The sequence below is a fragment of the Lissotriton helveticus genome, chromosome 5_1 (assembly GCF_964261635.1).
Source record: "Lissotriton helveticus chromosome 5_1, aLisHel1.1, whole genome shotgun sequence".
Taxonomy (NCBI): domain Eukaryota; kingdom Metazoa; phylum Chordata; class Amphibia; order Caudata; family Salamandridae; genus Lissotriton; species Lissotriton helveticus.
The window spans coordinates 403,320,908-403,342,541 of NC_136065.1; the positions used below are offsets into that span (position 1 = coordinate 403,320,908).

Consider the following 21,634-nt stretch of genomic DNA (forward strand, 5'->3'; position numbering starts at 1 on the left):
TGGCCCTGGAACCCTTGTTCTGGGCCTTTAAACCTTCCAGGGTCAGGTTGCCCCTTCCAGCGCCCAGGGAGCGCTGTACCTGCCCTCCGTGTGCATCCTTGGAGAGGTAATCCCCTGGCGAGAGATTCCCCCGTGAGGGTGGTTGTTGCAGCGCGGGTGCCCACCCCGCTCATTTGCCGACTTGGTGCCTTAACGGGTGCCCACCCCGTTTCTAATTTTATTGTGGGTTTCAAAGGTGCCCACCCCTCATTTTGTACTAAAATCACCGCTGCCGGCCTGGGGAACCTCTGTGAGGCGCTGTGCTCGCCTCCACACCCCAGGGCCGCGCTGCCATTGGCTGCCGCAGCCGCGACCCGGAAGTACTGTGGGCCAGGCAGGAAGAGGACGGGAGGCCAACCCGCGCTCCTGCCCTGTGAAGAGGAGAAGTTCTACCCCCACAGCGAGGCTCTCCCGAGGGAGACAGCCCCGCTGCCGCCGACCGGAGAAGCCCAGCCGAGAGGAGCCGCCGCCTCCCCAACAGCCGGTGAGTGCCGGCGTCCCCGGGGTCGCTCCTCAGCTCCGGGTAGCGCTTCTTCTGAAGAGCCCACGAGAGGCTCAGGGGGCATTTGTTTATTTAAAGCCTACCAGGCTCCGACGTGACCCCGGCGCATTGCTGCATTCCGAGCCCCGAGGCTCCAACGACCGGTGCACAGTATTGTTGAGAGCCCTGAGAGGCTCCTGGGCAATTTCGCATCTCGAGTCCCCCCGAGCGGGACTCCAACGAAGGCACACTGTTGTGGAGAGCCCACGAGAGGCTCAGGGGGAATTTGTTGATTTCGAGTCCCCAGAGGGGGGAAATCCAAAATCGGGGGCATTATTTCATTGTTGTTTTAGAGCCCAAGAGGCTCTTGGGCATTTTCCTTGGTTTCCGAGTCCCCAAAGGGGGGCACTCCAACGTCGGGGGCATTATTGTTTAGAGCCCACGAGGCTCTCCTCCTCCCATGTTGTTTTGGGCCCCCTTGCCTACGTGAAAAGCCCAGAAGAGATCCCCAGCTGCCCAGCACTTAGTGGGCAGCTGCTACGTTTAGGCCCTGGTGAATCTTCTTTGGCTGCCTGTGCAGCCTGCCCTAACATTTTGGACACAGGGCGTTTCAGCCCCTGAGAGGCCAGTTGGCCTGGGGTACAGTTCTGGTGTTGTGCCCTTGCATGGGGTACAGGTTTTTGGCCCTATGTGATCTTTGCGCAATTTGTAATGACCTGCCTAGTGTGATTTTTGCATCATGTATAATGTCTATGTGCCTATACCTCTGAATGTGTTTTTATGCTTAGGTGGTTGTTTTTCCTAGTATATAGTTATACTAGTGAGTTCATGGTTCCCTTCGTGATATTTTCCTAAGGTGGTTAGGGTTGCGTAGGTGGTACTTACCTCTTACCGGTGGTTACTGGTTGTGTGCTACAGTTGCTATTTGGTGCTACAGTTATTATATGTTCTATGTTCTAAGCGCTATCCCTACAAGTATTCCATGTTCTACAAAGTGCTAATTCTACCAAGTGCTAGTTCTAAAAGTGCTTATTCCTGACAGTGGTCCATGTGGCCCTGTCCTGTACATATATCCCCTGTAAATTCTGCCCGTGCCTCTGGCACATTGTAAAGTGTGTGTTTCTTATCTAATGTGTTTGGTATAATACAAAGGCTATTTTTACATATAACCTTGTGTGGAGTTCCTTTTGTGGGGGGCCTGGGATGTTGTTGCTGGGGGTGCGTGCGCAAATACTTAACTTACATTGCCTCCGGGATAAGCCCGTAGAGGGTGAGCAGGGGTTATCTTTGGCGTTTAACTCCCTTGCCCTGACTAGAGTGGTGGTTTCTGCCTGGCTTTGGCGCAAGCCTTAGCCAACCGGAAATCCCATTTCTAACAAATAGTATTTACGTATCCTTGTGTATTGAAATCATATATTTACTTCTAGACACATGTTCCCTGATGAAGGCTTTAAGTAGCCGAAATGCATTGGACAAAGTAATGACATGTATTTGGATACTGAAATAATATGAAATTGGAGTAAATATCAACTCTAATCGCAAAAATAAAAAACTACTGACTTAAACCAATCGAATAGCGGATGGCTATCTCAATTTCTTCAGTAGAAACCAAGGATTGAACAATTGAACCCTTCTGGGGACACAGCAGTGACTAGGGGACGTTCCCCATTTCAGGGGTACGCTTTTCAACAATATTATCACGTGCACGACGGAGTGCACACCCAAGGAGCACGCAACAAACAAAACTGGAATCACACTGGTGGTGCAAGTGTACACTTAAACATTTGTATGTAATATTTCTCATTTGCTGCCTTTCGTTCACTTTAGTTGATGGATTTTCATCAGCGCCGGATTGAGAACGCAACCCAGCCGTGGCAATTAAGTCAGACCAGCCCCGAGGGAGGGGGTGATGGTAGGAAACACTGCTGCTGCTTTTTGTTACAGTGGACCGATATTGCAGCAATGCTGCAAAACCGCGCCCCAGTAACAACAAGCATTTGCAATGCAGTAGGTCTCGCATTTAGAAGAGATATTATATACATTGATTTAGATTAAATTTAGAAAACCTCTGTAATTCCAGCAAAGAAAAACTATTTCGTGTGAAGGATGACTCCTGTTACCTGAAGTGAGTAAAGAAGGGCTACACTTATGGAGTATTACCATGCTAATTCTTCTTTGAGGGGATGTTCTACAAGCAGATGAGCACCGAGTAGAGTCGGATGTGGTCTAGTGGCTAAAGTAGCTGACTTTGAAGACTACGGTTCAAATCCCGGACCTTGAGTTTCACCCAACATTATGATTCTTGCCAGATCACCTAGTCTCCTCTGCCTAAAAATGAAATATATTTGATTGTGTTAAACGAAATGTGCCAACACACCACATAATGTACAGTGCTCTGTTAGTCAATACTAGGTTGGCACTATACAAATCCAAATACATACATACATAGGTATAAATGCATACATCTGAATGGCAAGTGCTTGTATTCCTCTCATGGTTTGTTGTGCCTTTTGTGAATGATAAGTTCGTGGGTCCTCCTCATGTTTCAGTCACACTAGAAGTCAGAGACTTGAGGTTAATGCTTATGAGTTATAAGAGATATGAATTGGAAGGAATACAAAAAAATTAAGTACAATAACACATATTCAATCGCGCAACAACCTCTGTCATCAACTTTAAGCTGCATTGCAAAATCACTATGATGTAGTGTACGTTTTATTTGCTTTGTGCAGTAACTGAGTGCAGACGATGTATTAACATCTGTATAAATTGCATAAAATTGTGTATTGTCACTTGCATTTATTGTTCTTATTCGCAGTTCAAATGTTCATTGATATTCTTAGAATGCCCCCAGCCTTATTAATTCAATATAGTCCCCCAAAATGATGTGACCTACATTCTAGCATAAGTGAGATCCTTCGTATTTTTTCGGTCTTATTTTTACTATGTGCAAGCTGTTTGGACGAAAAAGACTTGTTGTAGGCTTACCAAGAACTTACAGTGGGCTTCAGTCCCGCTCAGTATTTACCAATGGTTAGCTTTATTGTCTCTCTCATTTGCTTGCATCTTATTCGTTGACTCTTCTTGTGTTTGTTCCATCTTGTTCTGTATTTTACCTTTTTTTTAAATGCTTTTTTTGGCAGGGGCAGGCAACAAATTGCTGTAAGACCATCAGCCTTTTAAAAAAAATAAAAAGCTCTTTTGTAGTACTTTTATTTCATTTTTATTATTTACTGAATCTGCTTCATCTGAATAAAAAATAATCTCAGCCACATCGTTTTGTAGGTTGTAGCGTAATCACTAGTGCACGTCGTTACGCTTGGAACATGTCTGGAAAATGACACTGCGGCATCATTGTGCCTTATGATTTTCTCCATTTGGCCATGCTGCGCATCATTATGCAGGTGACGTACAGCCAAAAGGCATTGGGAAAGCCACTAAGTGCCCAATGTGAGACCTTTTGGCTTTTCCAATGCTTTTTCGGGTTAATAACCTTTTTAGTACCCAGGAAAAGAGTGGGATCCTAAATCTGTGCACCTTTTAATCCTACAGTGTATTACCATTGTTACACGCCTTTCAGAATGTTACCCTTTTAACACCCACATTTTTCTTTTCATAATAATCTTATCATTTCTTTGCCATCTTTCTTCCCGATTGTAACCTCACCAGCTGAAAGGTCTCTTCAAGAGCCTAAGACGATACAGCGACTAAAGTAAGGATTTACTCGGGTCTAGGTGTTTGGAAATTCTAGATGTTGGGCCCATCCCACTAAAGGAAAAGCCTATAAAATCCTACACAGTAGCAATATTTTCAACGTGTTATGTGCAGAGTGTCTGCTTGGAGATTTTTGCATGAAATCTGACATTAAAAAGGCCATACTGTTGTACCAGATATGAATGTGCAACGTTTTTGCTTAATGGCATTCTCACAGATATTATTTCTTTCTTCAAATCCCTTGGTTTTCTCGTTCAGAGTAAAAGAGATCCTCGTTAGAGATGCCCTTGCTGCTCTGTTCTAATGTTAATGAATATCAAGGAAAATGCCCAAGTACAGGACTTTCGTGCTTAATTAAATTTTCTTAAATGACATGACAGTTGTTTCAGCCAAAAGTGTTTTTATAGTGCAAAATGTCTAAGTATAATTTGATCTTAGTTAAAAGAAAATGTTTGACATAATTTTCAAAAATTACTATTTGTATCTGTGAATGTTTTCCAAGATTCCTGACATAGACAGAGCTAAACGAAAGTTTATAAATTGAAGGAGTGTACCTGAAATTGAAAGCTGAAAAATGAACATTTCTTTGAAACCATTATTTAGCTTGCTGGCGCTTATTCTTCACCTGTGTTATGTTAAGTTATTTTGTTATTGGATGCATATATACACCTTGTTTTATTCACTCTGGGGATCGCAATGAAGTGTTGGAAACAGCCCCAGGGGTAACTTCAACATCAGAAGTTTTTATTTTTAATTGTAATTTTATGGTAGTCAATCACATGTTTTTTTCTGAAGCAAAGCTAGTTTTCAGAATCCTAGACAGACAATTGAAAGGCATTTTATACTAATGATCCCTGGTCATATTTTAATTCTGAGAACAGATTTAAAGAGTTTTGCCACTATCGCCCTTATCTGGTCACTGGATCTCGACAGTTTACTGGTCTGTTGTCTTCAATGCCTTTATTAGGTACATTTGATCTGAACATCCGGTTGTTCTGTGAGGCTTGCAGAGATGCCTAAAAGCTAAGTTCACACCATTCAATTACCAGACATATACAAAGATTTTTCAACTCCCCCGCTTCTTCAGAGGGTTCCAGTGTAAAATGAGTGTAAAAGAGTGATATGGTATTTTTTTTCTAGTCTAAGGATGTACCCCTGCTGTCTAAATAAATGAGTTGCCTAGACTCCAGTACGTGGACTATAGCCATAATCCAGGTGAGAGTAAAATTGCTCGAATCAATTAGACCCTACCCTACAAATCCAAAAAGGAAGGATTTTCTTTCCATATCTAAATTGAAATGTGCTACTATTTTGTTACACTTTTGTAATCTGTTAACGCTCTACCTGTTGACAGCCTTTCATGTTTTTAACAATGGTAGTCTTGGAGCATCTGGCCAGGCAAGCAGAAGTGTGAAGGATCTACCTGCTCCAAGATGTAAGATATCTGTTTTGCCTTCATTAACATCTAGCATACTCTAATATCAAACTATGAATCACATTAAGCCAAACTGCAGGAAAGAGCCTCTTTTTGACATAGTCACCCCCACGTTTTGCCTGTTGTTTCATGTGATTTTGACTGGAAGTGCATTTGGTTCCTGCTAACCTGGTCTACAGTGCCAGAACTCTTTCCCAAAACTGTACAATTGTTTCCACCTAATTGTCAATACCTTTAACACATCATATGTCCCTAGTAAATGCTAACCCTGGTACCTAGGGTATTAAAGAAGGGTCTCTCGGGGCTATTGCAGCACACATTGAATCACCCTAAGAGACCCCCTCTCTAAACACATGCAAGATTGCCATTGCAGGCTGAGTGTTTTGGTGCAGACCAAAGTCAAAACGCAACATGACCCACATTCCTGTGTGCCTTGTCCCCTAACACAGCATGTAATATGTAATATCTGTAAGTCACGCCTACAGCAGACTTTACAGCCATAAGGCCGGGTGCTTTATATTACATGTGAGGGCATACCTGCATGAGCAGATTTGCCTCTGTGCTGGTCGGTTCCATTACTGCCAGTGCAAGTGAAACATGTGCTGGGCACTGGTGAAAACGAGCTCCCAGCTACATGATGGCTTCACTGAAAATAGGGATATTTGGTATCCAACATCTCGTATTAATAAACCCACTCTGATTCCAGTATTGGATGTAGTCATACATGCCCCTTGAAAATCTACCAGCCCATGATGCATTAGCTGAATGGTTCCGGCCAGCCTGCCACCAGAGACGAGTGTCTGACCCCCAATGGTGAGAGCCTTTGTTTTCAGAAGGTTAGAAACAAAGCCTACTTGGGATGAGGATGATAACCCCCGCCCCTCCCCCAGGATGACTTGCTGATTAGCATTCCAAGACAGGGGAGCTTCAAAGAAGCTACCGCCTTTGAAATGCTAGTCTGGTTTCCCTCAGAGGAGAGGAAGCTGACCCCCTTTGTCCAGAGCCCTTTGGCACCTGGACAGGTGGGAAAATTATCTGGTCGGGCAGGCATGCCCATGCACAGGCTTGTTCTACCCCTAAGGTGGCCTAATCTGGGGTGGCCACAACTTTTCGGAGTCAGCCGTCTTTGTGTTGGCTAACGTAGGAATTCTGGGACAAAGTTATGCCCACTTCATACAGGAAGTAGTTATATAGAAGGCGTAGTGACCCCAAGGGTCAGCCCATTGGCTACTACCCTACACTCCCCTAACATCCTTAAATTCAATATTAAGGGGAGCACCTGGCACCAGAAAAGCAGATCCTGCTGACCCAAAAGAAGACTGATGTGAAGTGTCTCAAAGAGCAAGAACTGAAGACCCAGCAACTGATTTGGCGCCAACCTTTTTGTCCTGTCTGCTGACTTCGGCAATTGCGCCAAAAGATGACTTGTCCTGCAGCTGCGGTACCCCCAAAGCCTGGGAAACCTGCCAGTACGTTGCCCAGGAGCCAAGAACTCCCATGAAGCAGCGGACCTGCTTTCCTGCACTCTGCAGGCAACCCAAGAGACCTGAGAGGGCATCAAGACAGCCAAAACCCGACTCCTAAAGACACCACGGCACCTGTCGATCCAAGGCCGAGTTGAAGTGGGCCAACCGTGTCAGTGTGGTCCCCCAGCTCTTCAGAAACTGAGTCTACTGTGGTTTCGCCTCTTGTTGACCTCTTGATGTCGCCTGCAGCCTCTGCACACAGGCCCCCTATACTGCGACTGCTCCCATTAAGGAAAACCAAACAAGTAAAGACACCGCTGCCCCCTTCGCACCTAGGCTGTGGAGAAGAGGACCAAAAGGTGTCCCTACATCCACAAGCATTGTGAGGCCTAAGCCCTCCTGTTGGTTCAGCCAGACTGCCCCACCCCAGTTAGACTCCAGCCTCTTTACATGATGACCGCATTCCATAGACTTGCATTGGACACCCAACGCTGTTGTGCAACCCTGCACATGGTCACCCTAGTGCCACTTTTGGTGTTCTGCTGGTGCTGCCTTAGACATTGCCCGCCACTCACTTTAACTCCGGGAGATTGGTCCCGTAAATTGTTGTACTGTACCCCAATGCCGTACTTGCTCTTCATTCCATAGGATAACATTGCAGCTTCTAAAAATTGCACAATGTGGCGGCTTTTTGAATACAAAAGAATTTCTCTTGCAAAACGTACTTGCATGATCCTCTTGGTTCTGGTGCCTAAATATATCTAAAGATAGGTGTTATTTTTATAAATTGGTGTGAATCTCCTCGCTGAGTCTCATGACATGTCTCATTTTGATATTTCATATAAAGGGCTAGCCTCCTACACAAACCTAGCCTGTCTTTCCTTGGCCCCCCAAGCCATTGATCCTGGTTTTAACTGCCTTTCCCATGCATAGGCATGGTCTACTCTCTACAACAGAAGACCGTGATATGTGACTGCGAACAGGCCATGAGCACTGGCTGGCGAGGTTTATCCAGATCTTGATATTACTGATTATGCACAATCCACCAGAATGGTTTAGAACCCACTTGTAAGCTATGTTTAGCAGATTACCTTCATTTGTGATAAATGTACCAGGAAAAATAAATGTTTTGTTCTTGGTGGTCATTACAAAGGTGACTTGAGTTCATTCCTAAACCAAACATTTTGTTTTATTTCACCCTACAATACACAGTGGAATAAACTTTTCAGAAATGTCATTTTTCCCCCATTTACAGATATGAAGCAAATAACATGGGTTGCTCTAATTGGATTAATGATGGTGATAATCGGGGAGTCTCTGAGAAAAGCTGCAATGCTTACTGCTGGTTCAAACTTCAATCATATTGTCCAGAATGAGAAGTCAAATACTCATATTCTTGTGACAGCTGGTGTCTACTCCTGGTTCAGGCATCCTTCTTATGTAGGCTGGTTTTACTGGAGTATTGGAACACAGGTAAGTCATGCTTAATATCTGCTCAGAATTTGGGATAGGTATTGCTAGTCTAAACACAATGTGGGAGCCGTGAAATCTGTATTGCTTCCTCCATATTTTACACACTACTCATGAACGTTTTAGTTGGTACAGGAGATATTGACATTGTGCCAATTTTATGCTCTAAATATTGGTCTCATTCACCTCATTAATGTGCTTCTGCGTATGTGCTTTTGTGTGTGAGTTTGCAGAGTCAAGTGAGTCCTATACCTTTAAAAGTTTAAGATCATTGTCCGAGATGTGGTACAACCATATCTTTCATCAAACGTGCTGTGAAACGTGGTGTCTAAAAGTGTGAATTTATATTTGAAGGAACAAAATATGGGCCTTTTGACAAATCAAGCGATCCCAGAGTCCTTTGTAACTGGCTTGCACGCCTATCTTTAACATGATCTAAAAAATACTCTGACAAACATCAGCATCGCAAGATATGTTAAAGTCTGGTAAATTGAGAGCAGATGTTACTGTGAAGAAAAATGGCTACAAGCCTACTTTACGTTTAAATCACTTTATTATGCAAAAACAAGCAACAATAGGGATGTCCCAGCACAGAAATATAGGGATATCCCAGCACAGATAGACCGCTTTCCCTGCCCAAGCAGTTGAGCAACCAATGCTTCAATTACTTAATGGCAATTGTAATTACTCTGAGTCCTCCTCCCTCTCTTCTATGCGTTACACACGAGGCATTCCTGCCTCCTGGTCCCTATGGAATTGGGAATCAACCTTTGGGCAAAAGTAAAGGATAGGCCTCAAAATTATTCTGTTTTCAAAAACCCTACAAAAAGAATGCTTACAAGACAAAGTGCCCAGCTCACACAAACGCCGAGTGGAGGAAATAGCCAACAAAAAATGTCTTAAGGGACAATAAAGGCAAATCCAGGGGCTGAAACGGCCATCAATGCCACCAAAACCAAAGAGAGATCCCACGAAGGGAAGCGCTTCCAAGTAGAAGGAAGAACATTACTCAACCCCCTGAAAAGCTGACCCACTAAACCATCGAGATCAGACAGATTGTTCCAGGAACTCCGAAAAGCCTTAATTGCAGCCCCCTGAAGTTTAAGGGAGGCAGCCTTCAACCCAAAGAAGCCCCCTCCTGCAGAAAGAGCATCACATCAAACAAGGCAGAAAAAGCGGGGTCCAAACCCCTACCCCAACACCAGCTACTGAAAGAATGCAAGTGACACAAGTAAGACTTATTGGTAGAGGAGCGCCTAGTAGTCTGCAGAGTCGGAGCAAAACTATCCGGAACCCCCTTATGCAGCAGACCAAGCTGTTCAACCTCCAAGTTGCTAACCGCATCCTGGACAGAACATCCCACTGTAACACAAGGAATATCAAGGGGGAGGGAGTCGGAGGCAACAACCACTCCACCTCCCTCCTTTCCACAAGAAGAGGAAACCAAGAGGCCCAGGGCCAAACCGGGGCAACAAGAATGACCTATCATCGGGACACACCACCACTCTGTAACGTTGTCCTTCCTGACCAGAATGACCGCCCCCTTCAGAACCCTAGAGAAGGCCCTCAGAGCCAAGCAGACAGCCTCCAACTCCCTCCAATTCGAAGACTGCCTGCTTTGAGACTGGTACCAAGAGCCCTTGACCTTATGCACCCCCATCCAGGCACCTCAACCCGACATACTGCCATCTGTTGTGATAATCAAGAGGGCAGGTAGGGAGAGAGACGCACCCCTCAGGACATGATCCCTGACAAGCCACCAACCCAGGTCCACCCGGATCTGAGGGGAGACAGGAATCTGAGAAGTTAGAGGAAGACAATGGGCAGACCAATGTGCCAGGATGTGAGCCATCAGTGTGTGCAAATAAAAGCAAGGCCAGGGAACAGGAAACACAGTTGGAGCCGGATCCCTCTAAACCTGGAGCCAATACGCTGTCACCTGGCGGGTCAAAACTCCGAATGTCACGGACCGGATCTTCCCCATCCGCACCTTGGGCAACGTGTCAACGCCCAAATCAGTACGAAACCATGCCCCAATAAAGAGACGTCCCGGGCGGAACAAGACAGGATTTGTCCGGATTGATTAAAAAAAATGTGTTCCTGCAAAATGTCCAGCACCACCCTTGTTAGTCTCTGAGCCAACAGGCTTGAGGGAGTGTGAACCAACCAGTCGTCGAGGTAAAAATGACAGATTCCCTGACTGTGAGCCACCCCCACCAAAGCACCCAACAGCTTTGTGAAGACCCTTGGGGCGTCTTGGTGGTCAATGGAGGTTATAAAGTCCCGGACACTGACCAAGGGAATTATGGACTGCAAGATCACCATTTTGAAATGAACGATCCTGACCCACCCATTCACTCTCTTCAGATCTAGAACTGGCCTGAAACCACTGGGCACATTCTGAACTAGAAAAAAAAAATCTAATAGCAACCCAGCCCCTGTTCTTCCACGGGTACCGGAACAGTTGCAGAAGAGCCCGCCTACTCCCCCGATCCCTTGGGAAAGGAGTACAGATGGTGCCCCAGCCTGGAGGCAGAGTGACCAAGTCGATACGATAGCCACTACTTCTAATGTTCAAGTCCCAATGATCCCTCCCATCCTGACGCCATGTGTTATGAAAAAATAAAAGCCTTCCGCCCACAGGAATTGCCGTCCACCTGCAATAGTTGTCAGGACTTCCGCTTGAAAGAATTATGCTGATCTTTGGCACCCATCGAGGCCGAAAACTTTTTCGGCTGGAACTTCCTCTGATGCTCCAAAAAAGGATTGGAGGGCTTCCAGGAGGAATGAAATTAAGAAGATAAAGAAGGCAGAGCCTAAAAGCGATGCGAAGAAGCAGAAGTCTTCCCTTTGTATGGCACAGCATGCTTACGATCCTTGAAAACCTTGGTAATCATGCTCTCCCGTTGATCCCCAAATAGCAATTTACCCTCAAACGGGATCTTCAGGAGAGAAGACTTCTCAGAAAAGTCCGCCTTCCAATCCTGCATCCACAAATTCCTCCAAGTTAACACCATGGAACCAGTCGTCAAGATTTCAAGGCATGCAAGCCAGCAACTTGGCCTGCTGCTTTCATGTGAACCAGCAACTCAGCTTCCCTCCTGAATCGCTGTGGCCAACTTCTCAAAGTCAGAAAAAGAGACTGAGCTGCATATGCTGAATAAATACCAGCTTTCAAAGTCAGATTTTCTACAGAGAAAGCCTTCTTATGAACCCCTCAATCTTTTTGTCTGTAGCATCAGAATGAGAACAATCCCAGGATTAATCGCAGTACGACCAATCAGAGTAGCCAGAATGGTGTCCACCTTAACAGTGTGCGGAAGAGAGTCCTCACCCTCCTCCAGTGAAAACGGCTTCTGTAGAAACCTGAGCTCTGAGGAGTGTTTCCAGGTCACGTCATTCACCAGTGATCAAGTCCTTAATTTGGTTATGAAATTGCATAGCAAAAACAGGAGGCTTAACATATTGTGGGAACATGCCTTCCACTGCCTCAGAGGATGAAAAAGGCTCAAACCTCACATTCACACGGATGTGCTGTAGAATGTCTGGAATCTCCTCTCTCTGCACCAACTTCCCAGTAGAGGTGGAAGGGCGGTCAGCCTTAAAAGCTGAGGATTCTCCAGAGGGGGAGCCCACCGAACCCACAGCAGAACAAGCGCCCTGCGCCTGGGCTTAGCCTCGTCATCCAAAGCTTGGCCCAGAGAAGAGGCAGAGAGCAAAACAGAAGGATCCCCCGGGCCCCTGTACCTGCTTCGACAAGCAGGAATCTGCTACTCTTCCACAGACGAGTCTTGACGACCAACACCGAAGATACCTTCACCGCCGCCGAACACCTACACCTCCAGATCCACACAGACCCCCAAGACCACCCTCGGATGAACCCTCATCTACAGACCCCCGGGCCCGCGCACACAATTCAGTGAAACCATCGCCAATTTAATCAGCCCGCATTCCCTCGCCTCATCAGAATACATCCTCCTAGGGGACCTGACATTCCACCTGGAGAACAATAACGACAACAACAACACCACCACCCTGCTCGACAACCTCGCCAACCTCGGACTCAAGCAACTGGTGAACACCCCCACCCACTACGCCGGCCACACGCTCGACCCCATCTTCTCCGCCAGCAACCACGTCTCCTTCAGCCACTCCACCGGACTACACTGGACCGACCACAGCTGCATCCATTTAATCTTTAAGAAGACTACATCCCACCATCACCCGCACCAGATCCCCCGCAGATGCTGGAGCAAAGTCACCACAGACCAGCTAACCACGTCACTGAGCCAGAACCCACCAACCGACACCAATGACGCAGCCCACATCCTCGCACAGTGGATCACCAACTGCGCCAACGCCCTTGCTCCACTGAAGAACCCTCCAGGCAAGACCGGCAACAGGAAAACCACATGGTTCACCGATGCCCTCAAAGAATCAAAGAAATCCTGCCGAACTGTTGAGAACCTCGCGCCGCGAACAGACGACAGAAAACCTGACAAGAATGCCACTCGCAAACACCACCAGCTGATCCGCACCACCAAAAGAACATTGTTCAAAGAGCAGCTGGACAACAACATACACACACAACAGCAAGGAACTCTTCAGCATCGTAAAAGAGCTCTCCAACCCCAGCGCCAGCAGCAACATCACACCGTTGCAAGACCTCTGAAACTCCCTCGCCACATTCTTTTACCGCAAGATCGCCGATGTACACGACACGACTCAGTCTCCAGGCACCAAACCAACGCCCCCTACCACCACCCTCAGCGCTTGGACCCCCATCAGCACTGAAGACACCACCCACGTCATGAACACCATCCACTCTGGCTCTCCCTCTGACCCATGCCCTCGCCACATCTTCAACAAAGCCGACACCATCATTGCACACCACCTCCGGAACGTCATAAACAACTCCTTCACGTCCGCCACCTTCCCAGAGAGCTGGAAGCACGCAGAGATCAACGCCCTTCTGAAGAAACCCACAGCGGACCCTAAAGACCTCAAGAACTTCCGACCCATCTCTCTTCTTCCCTTCCCTGCTAAACTCCCTCGACCCATCCCAGCCACAGCACCGAGACCGGCCTCATCGCAGCCACCGACGACATCAGGACCCTGCTTGACAACAGGAAAACAACCTCTCTCATCCTCCTAGACCTCTCAGCCGCCTTTGACACGTCTGCCATCGCACCCTAACAACCTGCCTCACAACGCTGGGATCCAAGGAAAAGCCCTGAACTGGATCACCTCGTTCCTCTCCGACAGGACCCAGAGTCTGCCTCCCTCCCTTCCGCTCCGCGGCCACCGAGATCATCTGCGGCGTACTCCAAGGCTCTTCGCTCAGCCCAACCCTCTTCGATATCTACCTGAGCCCCCTCGCCGCCATCACATGCAAACACAACCTCAACATCATCTCCTACGCCGACGACACCCAGCTGATACTCTCCCTCACCAAAGACCCAGCCTCCGCCAAAACCAACCTCCAGGAAGAAATGAAAGACGTTGTGGAATGGAAGAAGCTCAGCCGTCTGAAACTGAACTCAGACAAGACGGAGGTCCTCATCCTCGGACCATCCCCATCCGCCTTGGACGACTCATGGTGGCCCACAGCGCTGGGCACCGCACCGACACCCACGGACCACGCACGCAACCTGGGATACATCCTGGGCTCCTCCCTCAAGATGACCAAGCAAGTCAACGCCATCTCATCCTCATGCTTCAACACCGTGCGCATTCTCCGGAAAATCTTCCGGTGGATCCCCACCGGAACCAGAAAGACTGTCACCCAGGCCCTCGTCACCATCCGACTGGACTATGGGAACGCCCTATACGCAGGAACCACAGCCAAACTTCAGAAAAGACTTCAGCGCATACAGAACGCTTCCGCACGACTCCTCCTCGACATCCCTCGCCAAAGCCACATATCTGCCCACCTGAGAAACCTGCACTGGCTCCCTGTCAGCAAAAGGATCACGTTCAGGCTCCTCACCCACGCACACAAAGCGCTCCATGACATTGGCCCCGAATACCTCCACAACCCCCTCACGTTCTACACTCCATCCCGCCAACTCCGCTACGCCAGCCTCGCCCTCGCCACGGTCCCACGGATTCGCAGAACCACCACCGGAGGAAGATCGTTCTCCTACCTGGCCGCCAAGACGTGGAACTCCCTCCCCGCCCACCTACGACTGACCCAGGACCATCTCACCTTCAGGAAACACCTCAAGACCTGGCTATTCGAGCAGTAGCTGCACCCCCCCAACCCCTCCCTTCATCGCCTTGAGACCCTCACGGGTGAGTAGCGCGCTCTTCAAATGTATTGATTGATTGACAATACATGCCTGCGCTTGGATGCTCTCTTCCCCCACCATCATAACAATAAGGAGTACAGAACAGGAAGCCCCCTTCAAATAGGCAGAACCTCACCTCCCGTCTCACACCCCCTTCCCCAAGGGACCAATCCGGAACAGAGACACAAAATGAAACCGTCACTTTACCAATAATGAAGGTGGTAAAAAAAAAAAAGCCAAAAAACAGAATCCCCCATGTACATAAACAAATGAAAAATAAATAAAAACGGCCTCACATGAGGTCCTTACTGTAGGCAGAGGGGAACTGTCAGCAGAGAAGCCACTCTGTCCCCCTATTGTCGCTGCCTCTCTGGCTTACTACTGACCTGGAAGCACAGCCCCAGCCACCGCGAGCCAGTATCTCTGTCTTCTGATGGATACATCTGCCTGTGGATTCCTCACCTTTTGAATATCCCCTGCGCCAACATTCCGCTGAAACTTTTTTCCTAGCTCTCCTCGCTGACCATGTCGTCACAATCACTATCACGGGACACAGACTCACCAACGCTATACATATTAATAGGTTGCACAAAATGAACAAAAAACTCTGTATACATTTTTTGCTTATTGACAAGGTGTTATTGTCATTTGTGATCTGTTCTGTTTAATTCATCTTTTCTAGCAAATGCTCCCTGATGAAGGGCTAAATAATGCCCGAAATGCATTGGAAATAATGAGGCATTGATGTCAAGTGAATACATTATATACAATGAAATGAAAAGAATTTTATGAAGAAAGAGAAACAAATGAACTTGTGGATGAAAAAAAAGTCTTTCTCATTGAATTCCTGAAGAGCGTGATGATTTAACCTTTATAAGGAATCCCTGATTCACTATCAAGGAGAGAAGGTGTGCACCAGGGGATGCGACTAATCTCTTATTGGAAGCACTATTTTCTAAGTCCATGTCGTCACAATGCCAAGGCTCCGCTCGCGACTCCGCATGATATCCCCGGAGCCATAAAAGAGCCTTGTCCCCGTGATGGCATCAGTTCCCTTTTTTCCGCCCCGTTGACGCGTAACGGTTTTCTGGGACTCTCCATACTGTTTTCGAGTTACTTTGTATTTTCTCCAGGTTTTACTGTAGCTGTAAGATGGTGACAGAGACAGTCCAGATTCAAGCACTGTAGAGAGTGCGGGGGTCATATGTCCATCACTGACCCCCATGATGACTGTTTGTGGTGTTTATCATCGGATCACGACGTCGAGGGCCGCTCATGCTGTCGCAAGATGAAACCGAAGGCCTTGAAAGAGCGTGAGGCCAAGCTCGTCATGGCTAATGTAAGGAAGGAGAAGAGGGGTCGAAAAAGGTCCAAATCGAAGTCAGTCTTCGACATCGCACGCTTCGAAGTTGAGGAAGCATAAGAAGAAAAGGAGGCATGGCTCCCGGCGTTGTTTGTCGAAGGGAAAGGCTTTGAAGTCACCTTCTCCGGTCCCTCGTCGTCGTCAAAAGGACTTTGTGTCTCCTTCACCATCTCCGCAGGCGTCTCCGGTTCATACACCTTTGCCTAAAGATACCCCAGCGTGGACGCCAAAGTGCTTTCCGGCTTCGGAAGGCTTACCGACTCAGGATGAACCTTCTCCTGTGCATGAGACTGTGCCTGTGGTTCCAGCTGTTCCGGCGCCAGCTGTACCTCCTGTGGATCCTGACTCTGCTCCATATCCTCCATTTCCGGAACCGTAGTCGGATCCAACGCAGTTTTTAAATGCTATGTATGGTGTGTTTGCCAAGGCAAGTTTCCACTCCGGAGCACCTTTGGGTCCCATGGCCCCGCTTGCTTCAACTTGGGCGTGCCTCAACAATATGCCCAGGCACCGTCTTGGCAGTTTCCGGCTCCGAGGTTTTCAACGCCGTGTACTCAGTACCCGGCGCCATCTGGTGGCCCTTCCTCTCGACTTCATAAGGCGCTGATTCCAGCATCGGACCCTCCATCTACGCTGGCTCTAGAGCTGTCGGCGCCGCCGACACCGAAGTTGCGTTCAAGAAAAGGGGCACAGAGGCTGTTCGAGGAAGAACAGCTTCGTAGAGAGGAGGTGGAAGTAGGCAAAATCAAGGAGTCTGTGGACGAATTCGAGGGTCTTCAAGAGGCTAGTGGCCTGGACACTTCACCGGAGTGGGAGCTTTCTTCCTCAAGAGCTTCACCATCTCAAGAGGTGGCTCCCTATCATACAATTATTAGAAAGGGGGTGGATCTTTTGGACTTGCAGTTGCCTACAGCGGAGTACAAACCAAATTTACTCACAGAGGTTTTACATTCTTCATCTTCTATAATTGAACTGCTGTTGCAGTTTAATGAGGCTTGAAGTGTGGCTTAAACCTTTCTGCTCCTGCTGTTTCGAGGTCGGTGGCAAGAAAATCCTGCCTTTTTTTCACTCTTCCGTCTCCTGAAAGCTTAGTGGTGCAGGCGTCCTGTTCTAAACAGTCTACATGTGCATTTCCTCAGGCTCCTGCTGACAAGGATTCTAAAACATTGGAACAATCGGCCAAGAAGGTCTTTTCTTCCTCTTGCATGGCCTTAAAGTCCACCAATGCTACCTGTTTGCTGGGGAGATGTATACACGCCCTGATGGATTCTGCTAAACAATTAGCACCAAAGCTGCCTGAGGAGGAACTTGGTAATTTTATGGAGGTTCTGACAGATGCACATTCTGTAGCTCGTCAAGTTATTTAGTCTGAATGAAAAGGAAGAGCACTAATCATGCACACCCTCCGATGTTCCTATATCCCACAAACAGTTTTAAGTTCGAGAGATTAGTTACTGACCAAAAATAGAGATCTGTTTCTTAAACAATTATGCCACTTAGTGAAGATCGTTCCAAGTTTATACGAGATAAACAGAGTCCACTCTATGCAGTTTCTTCAATTTGATGCCTTTTATTTCCTTGTAGCTGTTACATCCATCATAAAAGGTTGCCACTATGCCAGGGAAGCACTACTACCTCTATATTTGTAAGTTATTCAGTCTGGCCTGAACACAGCTGATTCGGTGGCCAGGGCAATGAGCTCCTCCATCGTAACCAGGAGACAGGCTTGGCTTAGATCTTCTGGATTTTCTCCAGATTTGCAGACTACCCTCCTCGATCTTCCGTTTGATGGATCAAAACTATTTAGAGAGAAGGCTGATTCTGCGCTTCAGAGATTCAAGGACTGCAAGGCCACGGCAAAATCATTAGGGTTGCAAACTCAGTCTAGGGGGTTTGGTAATAGAAGGTATCGAGGGTTTGGAAGGTCTTCCTTTCGTAGCCTACGACTGCCTCAACAACAACAGCAACAAAACTCTCTTTACCAATCCTACAGAGGGAAAAACAGGGGTTGCCTGCGGGGTCAACTCATTAATTCTCCTCCTCCTACTCCTCTACCTCCCCTACTCCCCCTGGTAACGCAGGAAAGCAGCCCTAGATCCCCCATCCTGGAGCATGTGTGTCTTGTGGGGGGTCAGCTGTCCCATTTTCTACAGGATTGGAAATCGGTCACTACGGAGGCTGGCTGGCTGGCAAAAGATGGCAAAAGATGGTAAAAGATGGTAAAAGGGAACCTCAAGGACCTGGTCAGAAACTCGACGAACCAGCCCCGCCAGATCGACAGGACCCGACCACAACTCATAGGGCCACCCAAGCATTCGGCTGCATGAGGCTTTGGGACTTATACAGCTTTTGATTTGGGGCGGGTATGAGAGGTTAATCAGTAAGGTTCCTCGTAAGGGTAGAGGAGGAGCTTCAGGCTAAATTGTTAAGATTTAATTTGGGATCGGTGGCCCTGTTATTGTCTTTGGCACCAAGACATTAAGATGTAGATACTTAACATAAAGACACAATGGGATGAATATTTAAGAATGGATACAACTATCTGCACATGTACATAGGTGGCGAGAGCAGCCTACCCACGTTATTAAATGTTATGAATGGGGGACAGGCACACTCTGCATGTTGGGGTGGGGTGGGCAGTTTTAGCCTCACAACTCTGTGCTGCTGGGAGGGGGAGGTGATGTGCCAGGGATGATTTTCTATCCTCTCAGAAGTCTAAAGGACGACTAAAACCTCCAATATTGGGACAAGAAGAGATTTATGATGCTGGGAAGGAGTTTTGGGGTGGGGAAAACTGTGGGGTTTATTCATTTTTTTATTTTTTTATTGTTCACTGTTGTATTGTTTATGTTTACAACACTGCTCATCAATCAAAAGGTTGCGGCGTTTGAGACATCTTCCGGATACATCAAGAGGGACCGGGCATGGGAGGCGGAGGAGATTTTTACCTCCATGCTGAGACAACTGCAATTCAAAGGGGTGCCCAGTCAAAAAGGAGCTGAATATTTTGACCTGAAACATAAACAGTGTGGGCAGCAGGATAAAGAGGACGTGGTTCTCCAATATTTACCCAGACATGCCCCAGACCTGTTGTTACTCCAGGAGACTCAGCTTTGGGGGTAACTACTATAAAGCCTTTGATTTGGCTATAAATTTGTGGCTTACGCAAGGTATGCCACAAACTCTTGAGGGGGATGAATACTGCTCAAGCAGTCCATACCACTTACATACAGTAAGGCGCATATGGCACGATCCCCAGGGTAGATATGCTGTAATGTCAGAGACATGGGAAGGTGAGACAATTGTTTGCTCTGTATACGTTCCTCCACACCTACATGTGGGGACCCTCCTGCTGGTGAGCACCATGCTATTAGATATGCCAGACAGGATCCTGGTACTGGGTAGAGACATGAACACAATGGTGGAGCCGGATCTCAACAGTGAACCTAGTGCTCACCCACAGACCGACTAGGCCCCCGGTGCCCTTTCTGGAGGCACTGGGGATGGTAGACCTCTGGAGGCTACAACACCCACAAACAAAACAATATACATACTATTCCTCACCACATGGAAGCTTCTCCCACCTTGTCCACATATGCACACACCACTTGCATGCTGGCAGATTCAGAACAACAAAACACTATGTAAGGGGTGTTTCAAGTCACTCCCTGGTTGGGGGGGGGGGGGGTGTAATACTAAAGGGGCCGATAAGGGAATTTGTGTTGCCTCTGAAGATTGATCCTTAGTTTCTGAAAGACAGGTGCCTCAAAGACCAGATTAGGGAGTGGGGAGCTATATATTTTGTGGAGAAACTCTGCACCGTAGACTCTGTGGGAGGCATTCAAGACAGTTGTGAGGGGGACAGGCCCAGGCCTTGATAAGAGGGGTGGGGGGGTGTGTGCTAAATAAGAACATTGACTCAAGTGATCTGATATTGAAAATATTATGGCTCTGGAGGCCAGGGTACTGGCTGAGGGGATGGAGGAGCTTTGATATTGGCTGCGCCTCAGGATCTTAGAGGCCCGGTGGAACACAGGGCGCATAGCAGTGAACTGGCTACTCAACGCTGGCTATACAATATGTGAGACAAGGCCCACAAATTAATGGCCTGGCTTGACAAAAGAGAGACAGACAGTTCCTGGGTCCTAGAGGTAAGAGATGATATGAGATGGGAGCAGTCCAGACAATGAGTCCCTCCATTGCAGATACGTGTGCCACCCATTATGAGGGATTGTAGAAGTCCACAATGACTAGAACTTTGGCCAATTTTACCCACTTCTTAAAGGATCTACCACTGCGCACACTTCCACTGAAGACAGAGAGGCATTAGATGCTGACCTAACTGAAGACCTTACTGCAGCATTGCGAGACTTGCGAGAGTTAGGGAAAGCTACTTGGCCTAATGGCTTACTAGTGAATTACATAAAAGGATGGTGGACAAGGTGGCCACACACATGCTCTCCATGTTCCAAGAGGCACAAGACAAGGTGCTACTGCAGAGAGACCAACAAATAGCCGCAGTAGTTGTAATACACAAGAAAGGCAAGCCACCTAGGGACTGTATAGGGCTATATCTCTACTGAATTTGGAGACTAAGGTACTGGTCAATATCATGGCGACTAGACTACGCCGTGTCATTATGTCAAAAACCACCCTGATCAGTCTGATTTTATGCCTCTTCTGAGCGCCCGCCTGAATCTGCGGCACCTATTTGGAGTGGTCTATGAAACCAAGAAGCCTCAGGCAGACCCAGCGTTCGTAATGTCCCTTGATGCCAAAATGGTGTTTGACAGCATAGTTGAACTATGTTTGCTGTGCTGGCGAGGCTGGGGCAGTTCCTGGGGTTCTACAACTGGGTCAGGATCCTTGGCCAGAGTGACGGTTAATGGTGCAGTCTCCCGAGATTTTTGCCTGCATAAGGTAGGGCTGCCCCCCCTCTCCCATGCTATTTACTCTTGCTCTTTAGCTACTTGCTGGGTGAGGCAGGACCCACTGCTGTGGGGAGTGTGCTACAGATGAGAATGGGAGGAATGTATCTCCCTTTACACGGACGACATCCTAATATACTTGTCCAATCCCACACTCTCCACTTTCAGCACCCTCCATATATTCAACCCATTCGGTAGCTACTCTGGCTACCATATCAACTGGACCAAATCATTAGTTTTCCCACTGACTGGTGACTAACTGAGGCTCCCCAGAACATGTCCGGCTCCTATAGTGAGAGGCAGCTTCTTATATCTGGGAATACACATCACCCCCGATCCTCAGGAATTTACACACAAAAATCTTAGCCCACAACTACAAAGACTAATCTGGGATGCCATGCACTGCAGTACTTTGCTGCTGTCCCTGGTGGGAAGGGAAGCGTTGTAT

At 47.5% G+C, this 21,634-nt stretch overlaps 1 protein-coding gene across 1 annotated transcript in view; it reads left to right on the plus strand.

The window, feature by feature from the left end:
* Positions 1-21,634, plus strand: part of ICMT (isoprenylcysteine carboxyl methyltransferase) — a 104,623-nt gene that overhangs the window by 46,473 nt on the left and 36,516 nt on the right. The window contains exon 4 of the mRNA XM_078642620.1: positions 8,391-8,608. Within this exon, the coding sequence (XP_078498746.1) occupies positions 8,391-8,608 (218 nt within the window). The remainder of the gene's footprint in view (positions 1-8,390; positions 8,609-21,634) is intronic.